This window comes from Glycine soja, chromosome 8 (genome assembly GCF_004193775.1).
Source record: "Glycine soja cultivar W05 chromosome 8, ASM419377v2, whole genome shotgun sequence".
In the NCBI taxonomy this organism is placed as follows: domain Eukaryota; kingdom Viridiplantae; phylum Streptophyta; class Magnoliopsida; order Fabales; family Fabaceae; genus Glycine; species Glycine soja.
The window spans coordinates 36,984,988-37,000,675 of NC_041009.1; the positions used below are offsets into that span (position 1 = coordinate 36,984,988).

A 15,688-nucleotide genomic window follows, 5' to 3' on the forward strand; every position below is an offset into this window, starting at 1 on the left:
ATTCATCGATTTGGTTGTTAATTAATCTTTATATGGAGATCTGAGTGACCATTTTTAGTAAATTTTTTTCATTCCAACCGTGTTTTTTTTTTTAATTTATAAGACTCAAACTTGAAACTTTATTTAAGGAGATCAAATTTAATATCACTCAAACCAATGATTTATTAAAAATTTAATTTTCATTTTTAAATTAATTAGAAATAATTTTACATGTAACTTTTAATTAATAATTATAAAAATTAATAATCTTAATATACATTATACGACTAAAAGATAATATAATTCTTTTTACAGTTTGATAAATGTACTTAGGGTTTAGGGTCTAAATTGCTTCATACTGTCATAAATGTACTTCAGATAATATACTCCTTTAGGGTTTAGGGCGTAGATTGTTTTAGTTTGCCGATTCGCTCGAATGTCAACGTTAATTATCCTTTTAATGGCAGGAGTTTAAGGGAGGTCAACGGTCCTGACTCAACATTTAATCATCCTGAAGTCAAAGTGTATGTAGAAAAAAATCAGGTATTAAATTCTTATTTCAAATGTAAAAATCCCCTTAATTATTATTATTATTTCAATTGTAACTATATTGGCCTCTTAATTGTTTCATGAATTGGGTATAATTTTCAGGTCATAATGGAAAATGGCATCATTCGGGTCAGTTTGTCAAAACCGGAGGGCACTGTCCTAGGAATATCATACAATGGAATAGATAATGTGCTTGAACGTCGCAACAAATTTAATAATAGAGGGTATACCTACGACGTCTTTAATTATATTCACTAATTAATTTTCTTTTAAATCATCGCCTTTTCAATTAAATTAAAGTTGAGATTTTCTAAGACTAAAACTAAAAAATTAATAAAGTTGAAGTTATGATTTAATTAACAGACATTCGTGTTTGCAGGTATTTTGACATTGTCTGGAATGCACCGGGAAGCACTTCCAAACTTTGGGGGTAAACCTTTCTCCACAAGTTGTTGTTGATTTTTTTTTCTTTCCAAAAATATGTTTTTTCCGTTGTAAAATTGGTAATGTTTGGATTTTATCTTCGTGAAATATTTTGTTTGTTTTTTTTCTTAGAAAATTATAATATCTTATTTTGATCCAAAGTAAGGTTTAGATGAATCTAAGGATATGTCAAGAATTTATTGAAGTTCAAAATCATCATAAATTATAAAAAACATAATTTATGGATTTTTTTTTTTGCAATTTATGACTGATTTTCTTCATTTTTAGTGGTTTTTCTGTAATTTTTAGTAATTTTTAACCTCAAATTATATATATATATATATATATTTATAATTTTCCATTACTAATTTCTGAGGTTGATAAATTTTAGTTACAAAGTTTTGATAATTTACATATAAATTAGTCTATCGTTAATTTTTATATTTTAAAATATATAAATCATTTAATTGTTTAAGGACTGCATTGATAAAAGACATATTTTATATAATAATATTGAAAGTATAATTTTTTTTAGATATAAAAATCATGAGAGTGGAATCCAAGTGACTAATCTATTATCTATAACTATTAATAAAGATAATTATCTTTTTTGGTGTACATATTTTTTATTAATTTAATATATATATATATATATATATATATATATATATATTAATTATTTTTATTTTCTTGATGAACCTTTTAAGATATAATTGTTGTCACTTCCCAAAAAACTGTCACCGCCATTTCTATAAAAACTCTTCTACTAATTTCTTTAACTATTTTTTTTAAAACAAAGATAGGGGCACGAAGTGTCTCCTATTTAATTATTAATAAGACAATTATTTCGTTTGGTATACATATTTTTTATTTCTAAATTACCCTTCAATATATATAATTGTTCTTATTTCTCTCCTAAACCTTTAAAATGTAACTATTGTTACTTTTCCTAAGAAAAACTACTACCCTTACTTTCTTATACTGTTTTTTTTTTAAATAGCGATAGTAACACAAAATATCACTCTTTCAACTAATTATTATAATAATGATTACCTCATTTGATATATACATATTATTATTTACAAATTACCCCTAACTGTTTTTTCCATTACTACTTATCCAAAAAAGAAAAACGAAAAAAAAAATATTACCACTCTTATAACGTGAATACTTAAGTGTCTAACTATCGCACCAACCTCAATTATTTTGTAAATAGTGAGCCACGAAGTACCTTATTTGCCCATAGTATTTATAATGTCATCACACACTTGTAACTTGCACCAAAAAATTCAAACACTTGGCAATAACAAAATCAAGTATCGACTAACTAACCAATCTCTATATCTCGGATCCACAGAATCCAAGGGAGTAAATTTTCTGTTATAGAAGCAAGTGAGAACCAAGTAGAGGTTTCGTTTACAAGAACGTGGGACATGGACAGCTCAAGTCTCCCCTTAAACATAGACAAAAGGTGAGTTTGTTTATCTGGAAAAAAAAATCTTAGATACAATTAATTTTTCTCTTATACTTAATTTTTAACCCTTTTGTATATAAATTTACATACAAGTTATACCTTTTTTATGAAATGTGTCCAATTTTGTAGGTATATTTTACGTAGAGGTAGTTCAGGATTATACATATACGCTATATTTGAACATCCCAAAGATTTTCCTGCACTGGAGATAGATCACATTAGGATCGTTTTCAAGCTACAAAGGGACAGGTAAGTAGAAAAATATTACCATACAATATGCATGCACAACTATAATTATAAGTACTTTTTTATAATAATAAATACATAAATGAAATATGTAAAACTAATAAAATCTCATGTGCACAGGTTCCACTACATGGCCATAGCAGATGATAGGCAACGAGTCATGCCAACGGCAGAAGATAGATCTAAAGGGAGACGCCTTGATTTTGATGAAGCAGTTCTAATAACCAACCCTAGTAATCCAGAACTTCAAGGAGAGGTACATCTTTTTCTTTTTTAAAAATTTGATCACATCTTTAATGGTCGGTTCTCTTTGTATGCTTGGAAAAGTTAATTCCAGGAAAATAATACTTTTTTTTAAAAAATCCTTTCATAAAATTGATAAGTATTTTAAAAATAATATCGTATTTAATAATTTTGTCACTTTTTTTGTTGTTTATGCGCATGATTTTATAATTGAAAGAGTTTATTAATTGTTGGACTGAACTTTGATTAGGTTGATGACAAATACCAATATTCTTGTGAGAACAAAGACAATAAAGTTCATGGGTGGATTAACTTGGACTCCAATTCCAATGAATCTGTGGGCTTCTGGATGATAACACCAAGTAATGAGTTTCGTAGTGGTGGCCCAATTAAGCAAGGCCTCACTTCTCATGTCGGGCCAACCACACTCAATGTAAGTCCAAAACTACTTATCTTCCATTTCTTACCATACTCAAATCACAAAAAGGATAATAATTATTCATATGATAATGATAAAAATTGGGTTTATTCTGTTTATTTAAAAAAAAACATCATAAATCGTAAATTACGTGTGAATTTTTTTATATAATTTAAAAAGGAACATAACCAACTAAGATCAGCTTAGTGCAAGAATAGTTAAGATAGCATGCATGAAGTGAGAAGTTCAAATCTCAATATAACCTTTGTACATCATTAAAACAAAAAGAGTAACAATATTATAGCATCAAATCTAATTTAATGATTTTATTTATGCCTAGATACTTCATACCACTCATTACTCGGGGAAGGAGGTAACCATGGCATTAAAAGAAGGGGAACCCTTCAAGAAAGTTTATGGCCCTGTTTTTGCTTATCTGAACTCAGTTTCTAGTGGCCATGATTCACAAGCCCTATGGAGTGATGCTGTACAACAGGTGCTATATAACGAACAGCACTTGAATATACCATTAAAAGTGTGCTCATTAAAATTTAATTTGACTGATTTTTTTTTCCTTGATTTGTAATTTGTTTCACTTATTTAGCTGTCTGAGGAAATCAAAAGTTGGCCTTATGATTTCCCTAATTCAGAAGAATTTTTCCCAGCCAATAAACGAGGAAGGGTGGAAGGAAGATTACTAGTCCAAGACCGGTACATGTTCATGAATTATCTAATTCTATTTTATAAATTTTATAATGATAGAAAAGAGCTAATGTTCCTTATCTTTACCTCCAGGCACATTCAGGGAGGGAGTTTTGTATATGGCGACAATGCTTATGTTGGTTTGGCTCTTCCGGGAGATGTGGGTTCATGGCAAAGACAAAGCAAGGTATTTATGCTTATGAAATTTAGTTTCTATTACATTCCAATCTTAGTGGCATCATTGAATAAAAAAAAAAAATCTAGTCAATGAGACACAAGGTTTTAAAAAATAGTCTACAATCATGATTCGGGTTGTAATATCAAGATTTTTTAATTTTTTGTAATCATAAGGCAACCACAATTTGAATCGTATTAGTCAAGTATTTGTCTGTAATTTGTCGCAATATCAATAAATGTGACCGATATTTAAAACCTTCATGAAACACTAAAATCACGTGATATTACCAATGTTTACTTACAGGGTTACCAATTTTGGACTGAAGCTGACAAAGTAGGTCAATTCACAATTGAAAATATTCTACCGGGGGACTATGATTTATATGCATGGGTTCCTGGCATTTTTGGGGACTATAAACATAACACTACTATAACCATCACACCAGGTACACAATTTTTCACAAATTTCTCATAAGATTGTTAGGTGACAGGTTAATTAGTCTTCCTCACGAATCTAAATCATTCTTGTTAACATGTTTGTACTCTATTGTAGGTTGTGTTATCCAATTGGGTTCACTAATATACCATCCACCAAGAAATGGACCTACCATATGGGAAATTGGCATTCCAGATCGCTCTGCTGCGGAGTTCTATGTTCCAGATCCTTATCCTAACCTCATCAACCGATTATACATTGGGAAACCAGCACACAAGTTAGCCCAAAACTCAATCAATAATGATTGCTTATGCTTTTGATCCGTTTACTATTTTCTGTTTTATCTTAACATTCCTACATTGACAGGTTTAGACAATACGGATTATGGCAGCGTTATACCGAGTTATACCCAAGTCAGGACCTCGTTTATAATGTTGATGTCAGTAATTATAGTAAAGATTGGTTTTATGCTCAGATTCCCAGGTAAATTTTCTAATAATTGTGAAAGCTATTCCCTGTTGAAAAAATAGGTTATGCACTAATTTTATATCATTATTGAATCATAAATTATTAAGTATAATAAATTTATTAACTTTTAAAATAATTACTTTAAATATCACATCATGATTTAATTAGTTGAAGGATACCAATTTTTATAGTAACAGTGCAGAACGGTTAAACTTATTAATTTATGTTAACTCTAAATTCCAATTCATGCAGGAACATAGGAAACAACACATTTAGCCCAACAACATGGGAGATTAAATTCCATCTCCCATTTGTTATAAGAGGCACCTACACACTGCAACTTGCCTTGGCCTCAGCTACTCGTTCTAACTTGGTGGTAAATGACGATAGTCTTACTTAACTGATAAGTGTTTATAGTAGGGGTGTTTATATAAACTAGTTTGAACCAAACCGTTTTCAGACTGAATTAATTTTGAATCGAATTGGTTCGATTAAATAAAACAAGCTGATTTTCAAATAAGTTTGGTTCAAACCGAATTGGTTTTAAAACTGATTTGATTCACTTAATAACATTGTTTTTTATAAAAAAAATTGTTTGTAAACTAGTTCAAAACTGATTCAATTTTTAAATAATTTCAAAAATCAGTCCTCAAATTTGACTTAAAAATCGAATTTAAACAAGTTTAAAATCGGTTCAGTTTGATTTTTTCTTTGAACTGGTTTTTGCACATCCTAGTTTATAGTTGTTGAGCTTGGTATGACCATGATCATTTCATTAACACTGATATGGCTTATTAATTTAGGTTCGGCTCAATAACCCTGTGGCTCGTCCTCCACACTTCTCAACGGGATTAATAGGCCGAGACAATTCCGTAGCAAGACATGGCATCCATGGATTGCACAGGCCTTACAGCATTGAAGTACCAAGCTATCTATTGGTGGAAGGAACCAACACCATCTATTTGAGGCAATCAAAAGGTCTAAGTCCTTTCCTAGGAGTTATGTATGACTACATCCGTTTGGAAAGACCTGAAACTTAGAGTATTTAACCGTGCTAAAGGCTCTGGTTAAATTGTCATTATTAGTCTTACAATGAATTGTTAGTTTTTCATTTCAGGTTTTCAGTTATTGATTATGTAGGTAATATAGGCTGGTTAGCAGCATTGATTTATAGAATACAATTCTTCAATTTATTGGATAGCAGCATTGATTTATAGAATAAAATTCTTCAATTTATTGGATAGCAGCATTGATTTATAGAATACAATTCTATTCTTTGATTAATTATTCAAATTGATTGGTTACACATGACTGTTTCATTGCCATCAGTTCCATTTTACTTAGGTTATTTTTTTACAAATTAGCTAAAAGTTAATTGAAAATTTAAGATGTAACTTGCTAAATTATAAGTAGTCCGTAAAATTAGTTTGTTGAAATTACTAAATAATATAAAATAACAGAAAAAATAAATTATAATTTATTTTTAAAATAATTAAAAAAATTGATAAATATATTAAAGATAAAAAGAGAAAAAGTATAAAGAAATTAGAAGCCAACTTTTTAAAAAAACTAAAAACCACTAAGAAATTTATTTATCCAACTGTCAAAGCTTTTCACCTAGTAAAGAATGAAAAACTAATTGAAATTTATGTTCTTGCACTTTTTTGTGGAGATGTATGCATCTCAGTGAGAATACCAAATACGCTTAAACTGCGGTAAACCTCCGAAGATCAAGATCTTTTTAAAAATAACTTTAGTTAATTAAAAAGGCTTACACTAGCAATCCATAAAGGATTGAACCGTAAAAACGAGAATAGAAGAAAAGAAATAACAGTCTCTACTAAGAAACAAACCGTGCTTGGCAAGCAAAGGACTGAAGGAGTCAAGTCAGCCAATTGGTTAGACTCTCCACAAACATGCAGAAAAAAGGCATTGATGAAATTTATCCTTCAATTTGCAAATCTCCTCTCTTAACTCATGAAACTGAGTATGTTGTGAATGGTCTTCAATAATAATCTTGACTCCACCATCAAATTTTGAATAACATTATCACACAGAGCAGTTACCAAGCCTTCGAGAATAAGCTTGGACAAAATTTCCCATGCTACTATGAATAACTCCACCACAAGAAGCAACACCTGCCACTTGAGCAGAATTGGCCCTAGTGTAAAACAGCTAAAATTTGAACTTTGGGTCTACCAATATTTATTATTAATTTTTTAAAGTAAAAAATATCACACATGTTAATTAAAAGACCTTACATATTATTATTTTCTTTAAAGTAAAAAAATATATTTTAATTTTTATTCTAGGTCTCATTTTCTATTGGACCGACACTTCAGTTGAGATTAAAAATTTCACTAGGAGAATAGCTCCAAGTATTTGTATTGTAGCATCACTAACAACATCGTGTCCATTGGTTGCAGCACACAGGTATTCACAACTATTCTTCATGTCCGGAATTAGTGATTTGATCAAAATACTAATCAACATAGGCGGAGATATAAGGTGGGATAGATGATTAAGATCACTGTTCATGTTTTAAGGGTAATGAAAATATGTTGACCGTGTTGGTATTTAAATTTGAATAAAACAAAAACATTTTATCTAGTACTTTTATCCTGGTGTCACATTTTTTTACATAATTTTGAAATATTCATTGAGAGAAAATTAAAATAAGTTTTCTCATCATTTATTATCATAAAAAGGGAGTGACAGAACAGTCTAAAAAATATTATAACTATAAAAATGAAAAAAAAACATTTTTGTATTTTATTAAAATATGTCTCACCTTAAACAAAGAGATTTTTTTATTTTATGTGTAAAACTTTTTTAGACTAACGAAAGTTCTATATCACAAATAAGATTAGTCTTTAATTAAGTAAATTAAGAAACTGGTCTTTAACTCGAAAAAAAAAACAGTTTCCTTTATTTCCATTTAAGGTTAAATTCGCATATTTTAGGTAGGATCAAAATTATAGTAAAAAAGGCATAAAATAAAAATCTAAATGTCTTCTTGAACAAAAAAAATAAACTTAAATAAAAAACATATTAAATTGATAAATCAAACGTTAGATTCATATAATTAGTAGTAAGTAAACAGAAGCTTCAAATTGCATTTAATCTAAAAGTTTGACGTGCTGGGTTTTTTTTTTTTCCGGGGTTAAGAACACGGGTGTCTTCCAAATACACATATTTAAAAGAATATTTTAGTAAGTACACTAACGAAAATTATATTTTAATAAATTATACTTTGAATATATTTTAAAACCATTCAAAGCGCTCGACAGTAATTGATCGAGAACATTCATGGGCCATCAAGAAACTTCATTGGGAAATCGACGTTGCCCTCGATAGCAAGAAAGTGAAGAAACTAATTTCTTTTTGAATTTTTTATTTATTGAAAATCATACAAACCACATTCCCCGCTTCCTTTATAAGTAGCATACGTGAAGCACCGTATGCCTCATGGTCTCTACTCACTCTCTTGTGCCTTTGAGTTAAATCAATTCTCACTTTTAGTTCCTTCCCAATTAACTTATAGAACAGATTCAAATGGCAGTTCCACCAGAAATGGAGCATCCCAGGAAGGCTTTTGGATGGACAGCTAGAGACACATCTGGGGTTCTCTCCCCTTTCAAGTTCTCAAGAAGGTGCATGTAGTACTCATTTCTTCAATTATATTTTTATTATTGGGTCAGTTTAAAATCATGTTTATGATATCACCTGTTAATTAAATAGAATTAGTATCTAATGCTTATAAATTTCAGTTAAATTAACCGGATTTTGTTATAATGGGGCAGGGAAACAGGAGAGAAAGATGTAGCATTCAAAGTATTGTACTGTGCTATATGTCACTCGGACCTCCATATGTTGAAGAACGAATGGGGCATTTCCACTTATCCTCTAGTACCCGGGTATGCTTCGTATTATTATGTTAGAGCATTTCCAATTCATAGTTACATAGATGGATTACTCATCTTAATTTTATGGGCTTATAATTATATAAATTTAAATATTTTATGCAAAAATTTACTTCAATGTTATCATATTTGTTAAAGTAAGTGACTAATTTTATTTTGTGGGTCTTATAATACTTAAAAAAATGTTATTTATAATATAAATATTATAAATATTAGTTGTTTATATAAATAGTGATATTTATATAAACAACTTTCATGTCATCTATTTCAATAAAATATATAAAAAAAGTAAAGCAATTTTCCTTAAAGTTAATCAACTTATGTTGGAGATGCTTTTTTTTTTCAGTCAACACAAGTTGTAGATGCTCTTACCATATTTAAAGGTTAATATACATATTGTTTTTATTTAATTTTGACTTTTAAAAAAAAAACTCTACAATGCATATTAATCTTTGAATATGGTAATTTCAAAACTAATTTATTAAAATTTAAACATGTACTTAATGATCTTGTGCAAATTAATTTTAATCTAATAATTAATTTAGTGAAACTTTTAATATATAACCTAACCAATGATGTTCGATGATTTTGAAAAATGACATCTAGCTAATTTCTAAAGGTTTAATAAACTAACATTCACTTTTAGTTTTTCTAATTTTTTGTTTTGTTTATGATTTTGGTGAAATTCTGAATTTACTTTAGAACGAAGCCAAACAGGGTTTTGGTGTTTTGAATTTTTCAAGCATCACAAGCATTGCATTGTTCTTTTCAAGTTTGAATCCACAATTTTTCAGCAGGGCTAGTCCAATAAAATTATAAAGAAATTAAGATATGTGATCCAAATTATGGTCGTGTTAACATTACAAATAATTAAAAAATCTTGATGTTATAGTTCAAACGGTCACAAACCGTTTTTTAAAACCTTGGTCACATTGTATATTTGTATTCTAATTTGAGTACCAAAACATAGGCACGAGATTGCAGGTGAAGTAACAGAGGTAGGAAGCAAGGTACGGAACTTCAAAGTAGGAGACAAGGTGGGTGTGGGATGCATGGTTCTATCCTGTCGCTCATGCCAAAGCTGTGAAGACAATCTTGAGAATTACTGTCCAAAAATGATTGTGACATATTCAGGCAAGTATGTTGATGGCACCACCACATATGGAGGCTACCTCTTGATGCTGCTGCTCCTCTCCTCTGTGCTGGGATCACAGTGTATAGCCCTTTGAGATATTTTGCAATTGACAAGCAAGGGATGCAATTGGGTGTGGTTGGTCTTGGTGACCTTGACCATATGGCTGTCAAGTTTGCCAAAGCTTTTGGGGCTAAGGTGACTCTAATTAGCACATCTCCTAGCAAAAAAAGGAAGCCCTTCAACATCTTGAAGCTGACTCGTTTGTGGTCATGAGATGCAGGTACCCTTTTGGTTAACTAAAATTTTTTTTTTGTTAAAATGTTTTTCATCCTTTATAAATATGAAAATATTTTAAATTCGTTATAAAATTAAAATGTGTTATTTTTTGAAGGTTCAGACTTCCAAACCTATGTGCATGATTTTTGATATCAATTATATACATAATCAATGTAAAAAATGTCACATTTACATCAGTATATATCTAATCGATGTAAAAAATTATCATCACAAGTTTGAATTTATCCAAACTTATGTCTGAGTCAAAAAATAATATATTTTAATTTTATGAGGATAAAAAATATATTAAAATTTTTATAGGAACGAATTTTAAATATTTTCATATTTTTTAAAACAAAAAACATATTTTATCCTCTCTTTTTTTACAATGATGACAATGAAATTTAAATTTAAGACCTCTAACAAATTATTAAAACCTGCACTAGATTGCTATAGTGGGTTAATTAAATTAAAATTGGTTTGAAACCCGTTATGTATTTACAAAAGTTTGCTTTAAACCATACCTGTTTTCAAACTACAACCATTTGTTAAACCAAGTAGTTTGGTTTTAAAATATGTTTTGCATTATTGTGAATTTTTAGTAGTGTGTGTTTGGATAACACCAGCAAATTGATTCTACTATATAAAGTCATGGAGATATTATGAAAAAATAGAAGCAATTATTTCTTGCTTTATTTTCACCGTGAAAAATTAATTGATTTTTCTCGCCGTAAATTTATTTCAAATAGACTTGTAAATATGTTTTTTTTTCTTTTCAAATAAATTGAACCAAACATGCTTAATATGTACCCATGAGAAACAGTTATTGCTCAAATTCTAAGGCCCCTTCTTTTCTGTTTAGGCTGCAATGGGCACCTTGGATGGTATAATAGACACAGTTTCTGCCATCCATCCTCTGCCCCCTCTGTTAGGTATGTTGAAGTCTCAAGGGAAACTCGTCATGGTTGGTTTACCAGAGAAGCCTCTAGAGCTACCAATCTTCCCTTTACTTGCAGGTATGCATATGGAAAAAGAATACCATGTGTTTTAGCAAAGAACCTTCATGCAATTTAGAATTGACATAACTTGCCATTGATATAAATTTTGTATCTAGTTTCTGTATGCTAATAATTTGCACCGGAGAATAATTTGAATATTATTGCAAATGAAAAGTGAATTACAAATAGGTTTAAATATTTTTTTAGTTCTTATAATTTGATTTTTTTATTTTTCATCCTTATAAAATTATTTTTTTGTTTTTAATCCTTGCAAATCATGTCTATTTTGTTTCTTGTCATTTTAGTGCTTTAGATAATATTTTTTAGGCTTAAATATAATTTTGATTCCTGTAATTTAGTGTTTTTTTAATTTTCATTATTGTAATTGCTTTTTGTTTTAATCCTTATAAAATGTATTTATTTTATTTTTTGTCTTTAAAATGTTTTAAATAACACTTTGAACATTAAAAAAAGGTATTTTGAACAATGAAAAAAACACTATCCAAAACGGTTTATAGACGAAAAATAAAACAAACACATTTTATAAGGACTAAAATAATTTTTTTTGCAAGGATAAAATAAAAAAAATACTAAATTACATGGACCAAAGATATATTTAAATTTTTTAATTGTTCAAAATGTTATGTAAAGTGATTTAAAAATTAAAAACAAAAGAAGTACTAAAAAGAAAATATGATTTTATACAGACAAAAAGAAAAGAAAAAAAAACTAAATTATAAATACTAAAAGGTATTTAAACCTTACAAATATTGTATTTGGTTTGCAGGGGGAAAGATAATAGCTGGGTCATTGGAGGAATTAAGGAGACACAAGAAATGATTGATTTTGTAACTAAACATGATGTAAAGCCTGACATTGAAATTATTCCTATAGATTATGTGAACACGGCATTGGAATGCCTCCTCAAAGCATATGTAAAATATCGATTTCTTATTGACATTGGGAACACACTAAAACCAATCTCTTAAAATTTGCATCAATGAAAATTGGAGCTTAGAGTTTATTGTTTTGATTAAGCATAGTATATGTGTTGTCTAGTGAGTATTAATTTGATAAGGTGATTTACCTTGTTTATCGATTGACTTAGTTAATGCACATATATTTGATTTTGAGTGGTGATCAGTGAACACCCCATCACAAGTTTTGTATTGCCACAAGTTTATAATCATTCTGTTATTTTTATCTTCTTGTCATTGTCTTTAATTCTTTATTCCTTTTAACACGAATATAAAATATATAATTGAGGATAGTTCTCATCCTTTAAACTAGTTTTTTTTTATGTTGAATTAAATACAAACTCATATTCTTTTGAATTTGAGTTATTGGTATATTTATTGGTTTAATTTTTTTACTCTCCAAACATGCATCTGTAGCGTATGAAGGCTTGGTTTTTATAAATTTTTCGTAAATAATTATTTAGTCCCTATAATAATAAGTTATTTTTGTTTTGAGCCTTTAAATTTTTTTAATGTTATTTTTGTTTTGGTGTCCTATAGTTTTCTTTTTTATTTTGATTCCTATTTTTTTTTATTAGTAGGGATTGAATATGGTACCATAAGATTTACAATACTCTAACTAATTGAGCTAGACCGAGTTGATTTATTTTTATTTTTATTTTTATTTTCTTTTTTAGTTAGATAATTAATTGGCTGAATTTAGTAGCAGGATGATTATGAAACATAAAAAAAAAAAAAAAACGGATGAAAAGCAAAACACTATTATATTGTATGAAGTTGAAAGATTTTTAAGCCATGTATATATATAGCTTGGGATCATTCAAAGTAATGTTTTTCTTATGTAACTAGCACGAATTATGTCTCCGCACGGGTGAATTAACTATTTTTGCACGTTTTATATGTAAGTAAAAAAATATTTTTATGGTCAATAAAGACATTGCAATCATATGAAAACTTTCTAGCAAATACAATAAAAATTGTATATTAAAAAACATGATACCATACAAAATAGGAGTAGGCATCCATGAAGTTCAAATTTAGTATATTACAAGAAACAACAAAACCATGGAGAGGATAAATTATTTGTGTATAATAATATGTTATATGATAAATTAATCTAATAAAGATATTTGAATGGATCAAAGTATTTTTTTAATTTAGAAAACAATTAAACCAAAAAATAAATTAATTAAAAGAGTAAAAGATATTTTAATCTTATCCAAATTTATAATTATTTAAAACTAAAAAAATGTATAATTAATGATTATAAATAGACATAACAATGGAAAAAGACAAACACAAGTATGCTATTCATCATCCCACTCAACAAAATTAAAATAAAAAATTATAATATTAAAAGATATTTTAATATTATCTAAATCTATAATCATTAAACGCTGAAAAATATATAAGTCATAATTGTGAATATGCATTACAAAGGACAAGACAAGGATGAGTATGTCTTCCTCGTTCTTATCACTATTAGAAAATACACTTTCAACATCGGTTATTTAGAACATTCTGCATCGGTTCTAAAATCAATGTTGAAAGTGACGATGTTGAATGTATGAATGTTAACATCGGTTTTGGAGAATCGATGTTAACATACATATGACAACATCGGTTCTCTAAATACCCGATGTTAAACACAATGAACAACAACAAAAAAAGTGTACGCATGATGAACGTTGACATCGGTTTTCTAGTAAAACCGATGTTAATATGTTAGTTTAACATCGGTTTTCTAAAAAAATCGATGTTAACATATGCCCTTAACATCGGTTTTGCTAGAAAACCGATGTCAACGTTGATGATGCATACACTTATTTGGTGTAGTTTTTTGTGTATAACATCGGTTATGTGTACATAACCGATGTTAATATTCAAATATTCACACCGGTTATTTATAATTAACCGATGTTAATGTACAATAGTTGGCATCGGTTATCTACAGATAACCGATGTTAAAATACAAACGCTGACATCGGTTATACACAAATAACCGATGTTAATATACAAACGTTAACATCGGTTTTCTATTATAACCGATGTTAAGGTTCATATCGACATCGGTTTTTGTAAATAACCGATGTTGGTTATGATATTAACATCTATTTTTGTTAATAACCGATGTTGTTTTCAAGTATTTTTCTTTATATATATTTTCTGTTTTTACAGTAAACCCAAAATTGTACCTGTCAAATGCAATTTCAGGAGGCCTAATTCACAGCAAATAAACATTTTATTCTGCTTTCAAGCAGTTTTAATGATAATAAACATCAAATAATTGATTTATTATAAAGAACAATCATCAAATGAATTCAATATTCATGTTACATAGAAAATGTAAAAAATGTTAAAAAATGTCCCTAAATCCTAGGCCTGATCTCTAACTCTGAGATAAAACTGTGCCCACTGGATCCGCAATGCTTTTAATCTCTATGGCTCCAATGGTCTAGGATCGTTAAAATACTGCATGATGAAATAAATCATAATAAGTTAATAATGTAATACAAATTATAAATAAATCGATTTTCTTTGAAATAAACTTACCGCTTCCCAATTATTTCTAAAAATTCCTAAAATAATGGTGGACATCATGTGCATCACATAGTAGCCGCACTCAGTACTTCCTTTTTGTCTATTACACTAAATACATAATGAAATTTGGATATTAATCAAACGACTAGTGTACAGACACAAAGAAATATATATAAGTGAAAGTTTTATGTAAATGACGTACTTTGACGACAATCCACCTAGCAGAAGCCTTTGATTTAGGCTGTGGAGCATCATCAAGACCCTTGATAGCACTGTTCCATATGAGAAACAATTAAAAACTGGTGTTGTACGTTTAGGTATTACAATGCAAATGTATTGAAAAGAACACTAACTTATTAATAATCCCATTAAGGTAGTTGTTTGACTTGTTATGCAATGAACAAAACCAGACAACTAAGTGTTCCTTGGGCAGGATGACCACCATCTGCCAGTGTCCGCTGCAGTGGAACCTAAAATGGGTTAGTACATTAGTAAACATTAATTAAATTTTGTTATTTTGTGACTTACCCATTTAGGTAGGCTCCAAGATACACATCGCATTGTGAACTCTGCATCCAACTCTTTATGTAACTTTCAGATTCAATCTGTGATTGCCCAGACCTCTGAATGGACTATGGCTCAAGGAATCCATAGATATCAGAATTCCCCGCTCGCATACATGTTTCAGTGAGATGCCTGTTTATGTTAAGTAAAAGTTAAATA

General features: G+C 29.0%; 1 protein-coding gene and 1 pseudogene across 1 annotated transcript; both read left to right on the forward strand.

The window, feature by feature from the left end:
* Window positions 1-636: 636 nt before the first annotated feature.
* Window positions 637-6,155, forward strand: LOC114424129 (rhamnogalacturonate lyase B-like). Its single transcript, XM_028390991.1, has 14 exons — window positions 637-752; window positions 908-958; window positions 2,309-2,422; window positions 2,555-2,674; window positions 2,792-2,927; window positions 3,165-3,347; window positions 3,673-3,828; window positions 3,937-4,043; window positions 4,128-4,221; window positions 4,516-4,657; window positions 4,765-4,924; window positions 5,014-5,130; window positions 5,368-5,491; window positions 5,919-6,155. Exons 1-14 carry the CDS (start codon window positions 637-639, stop codon window positions 6,153-6,155), a joined length of 1,857 nt encoding a protein of 618 aa, XP_028246792.1.
* A 3,455-nt stretch (window positions 6,156-9,610) lies between these two features.
* Window positions 9,611-12,436, forward strand: LOC114424130 (annotated as a pseudogene).
* The last annotated feature ends 3,252 nt before the right edge of the window (window positions 12,437-15,688 follow it).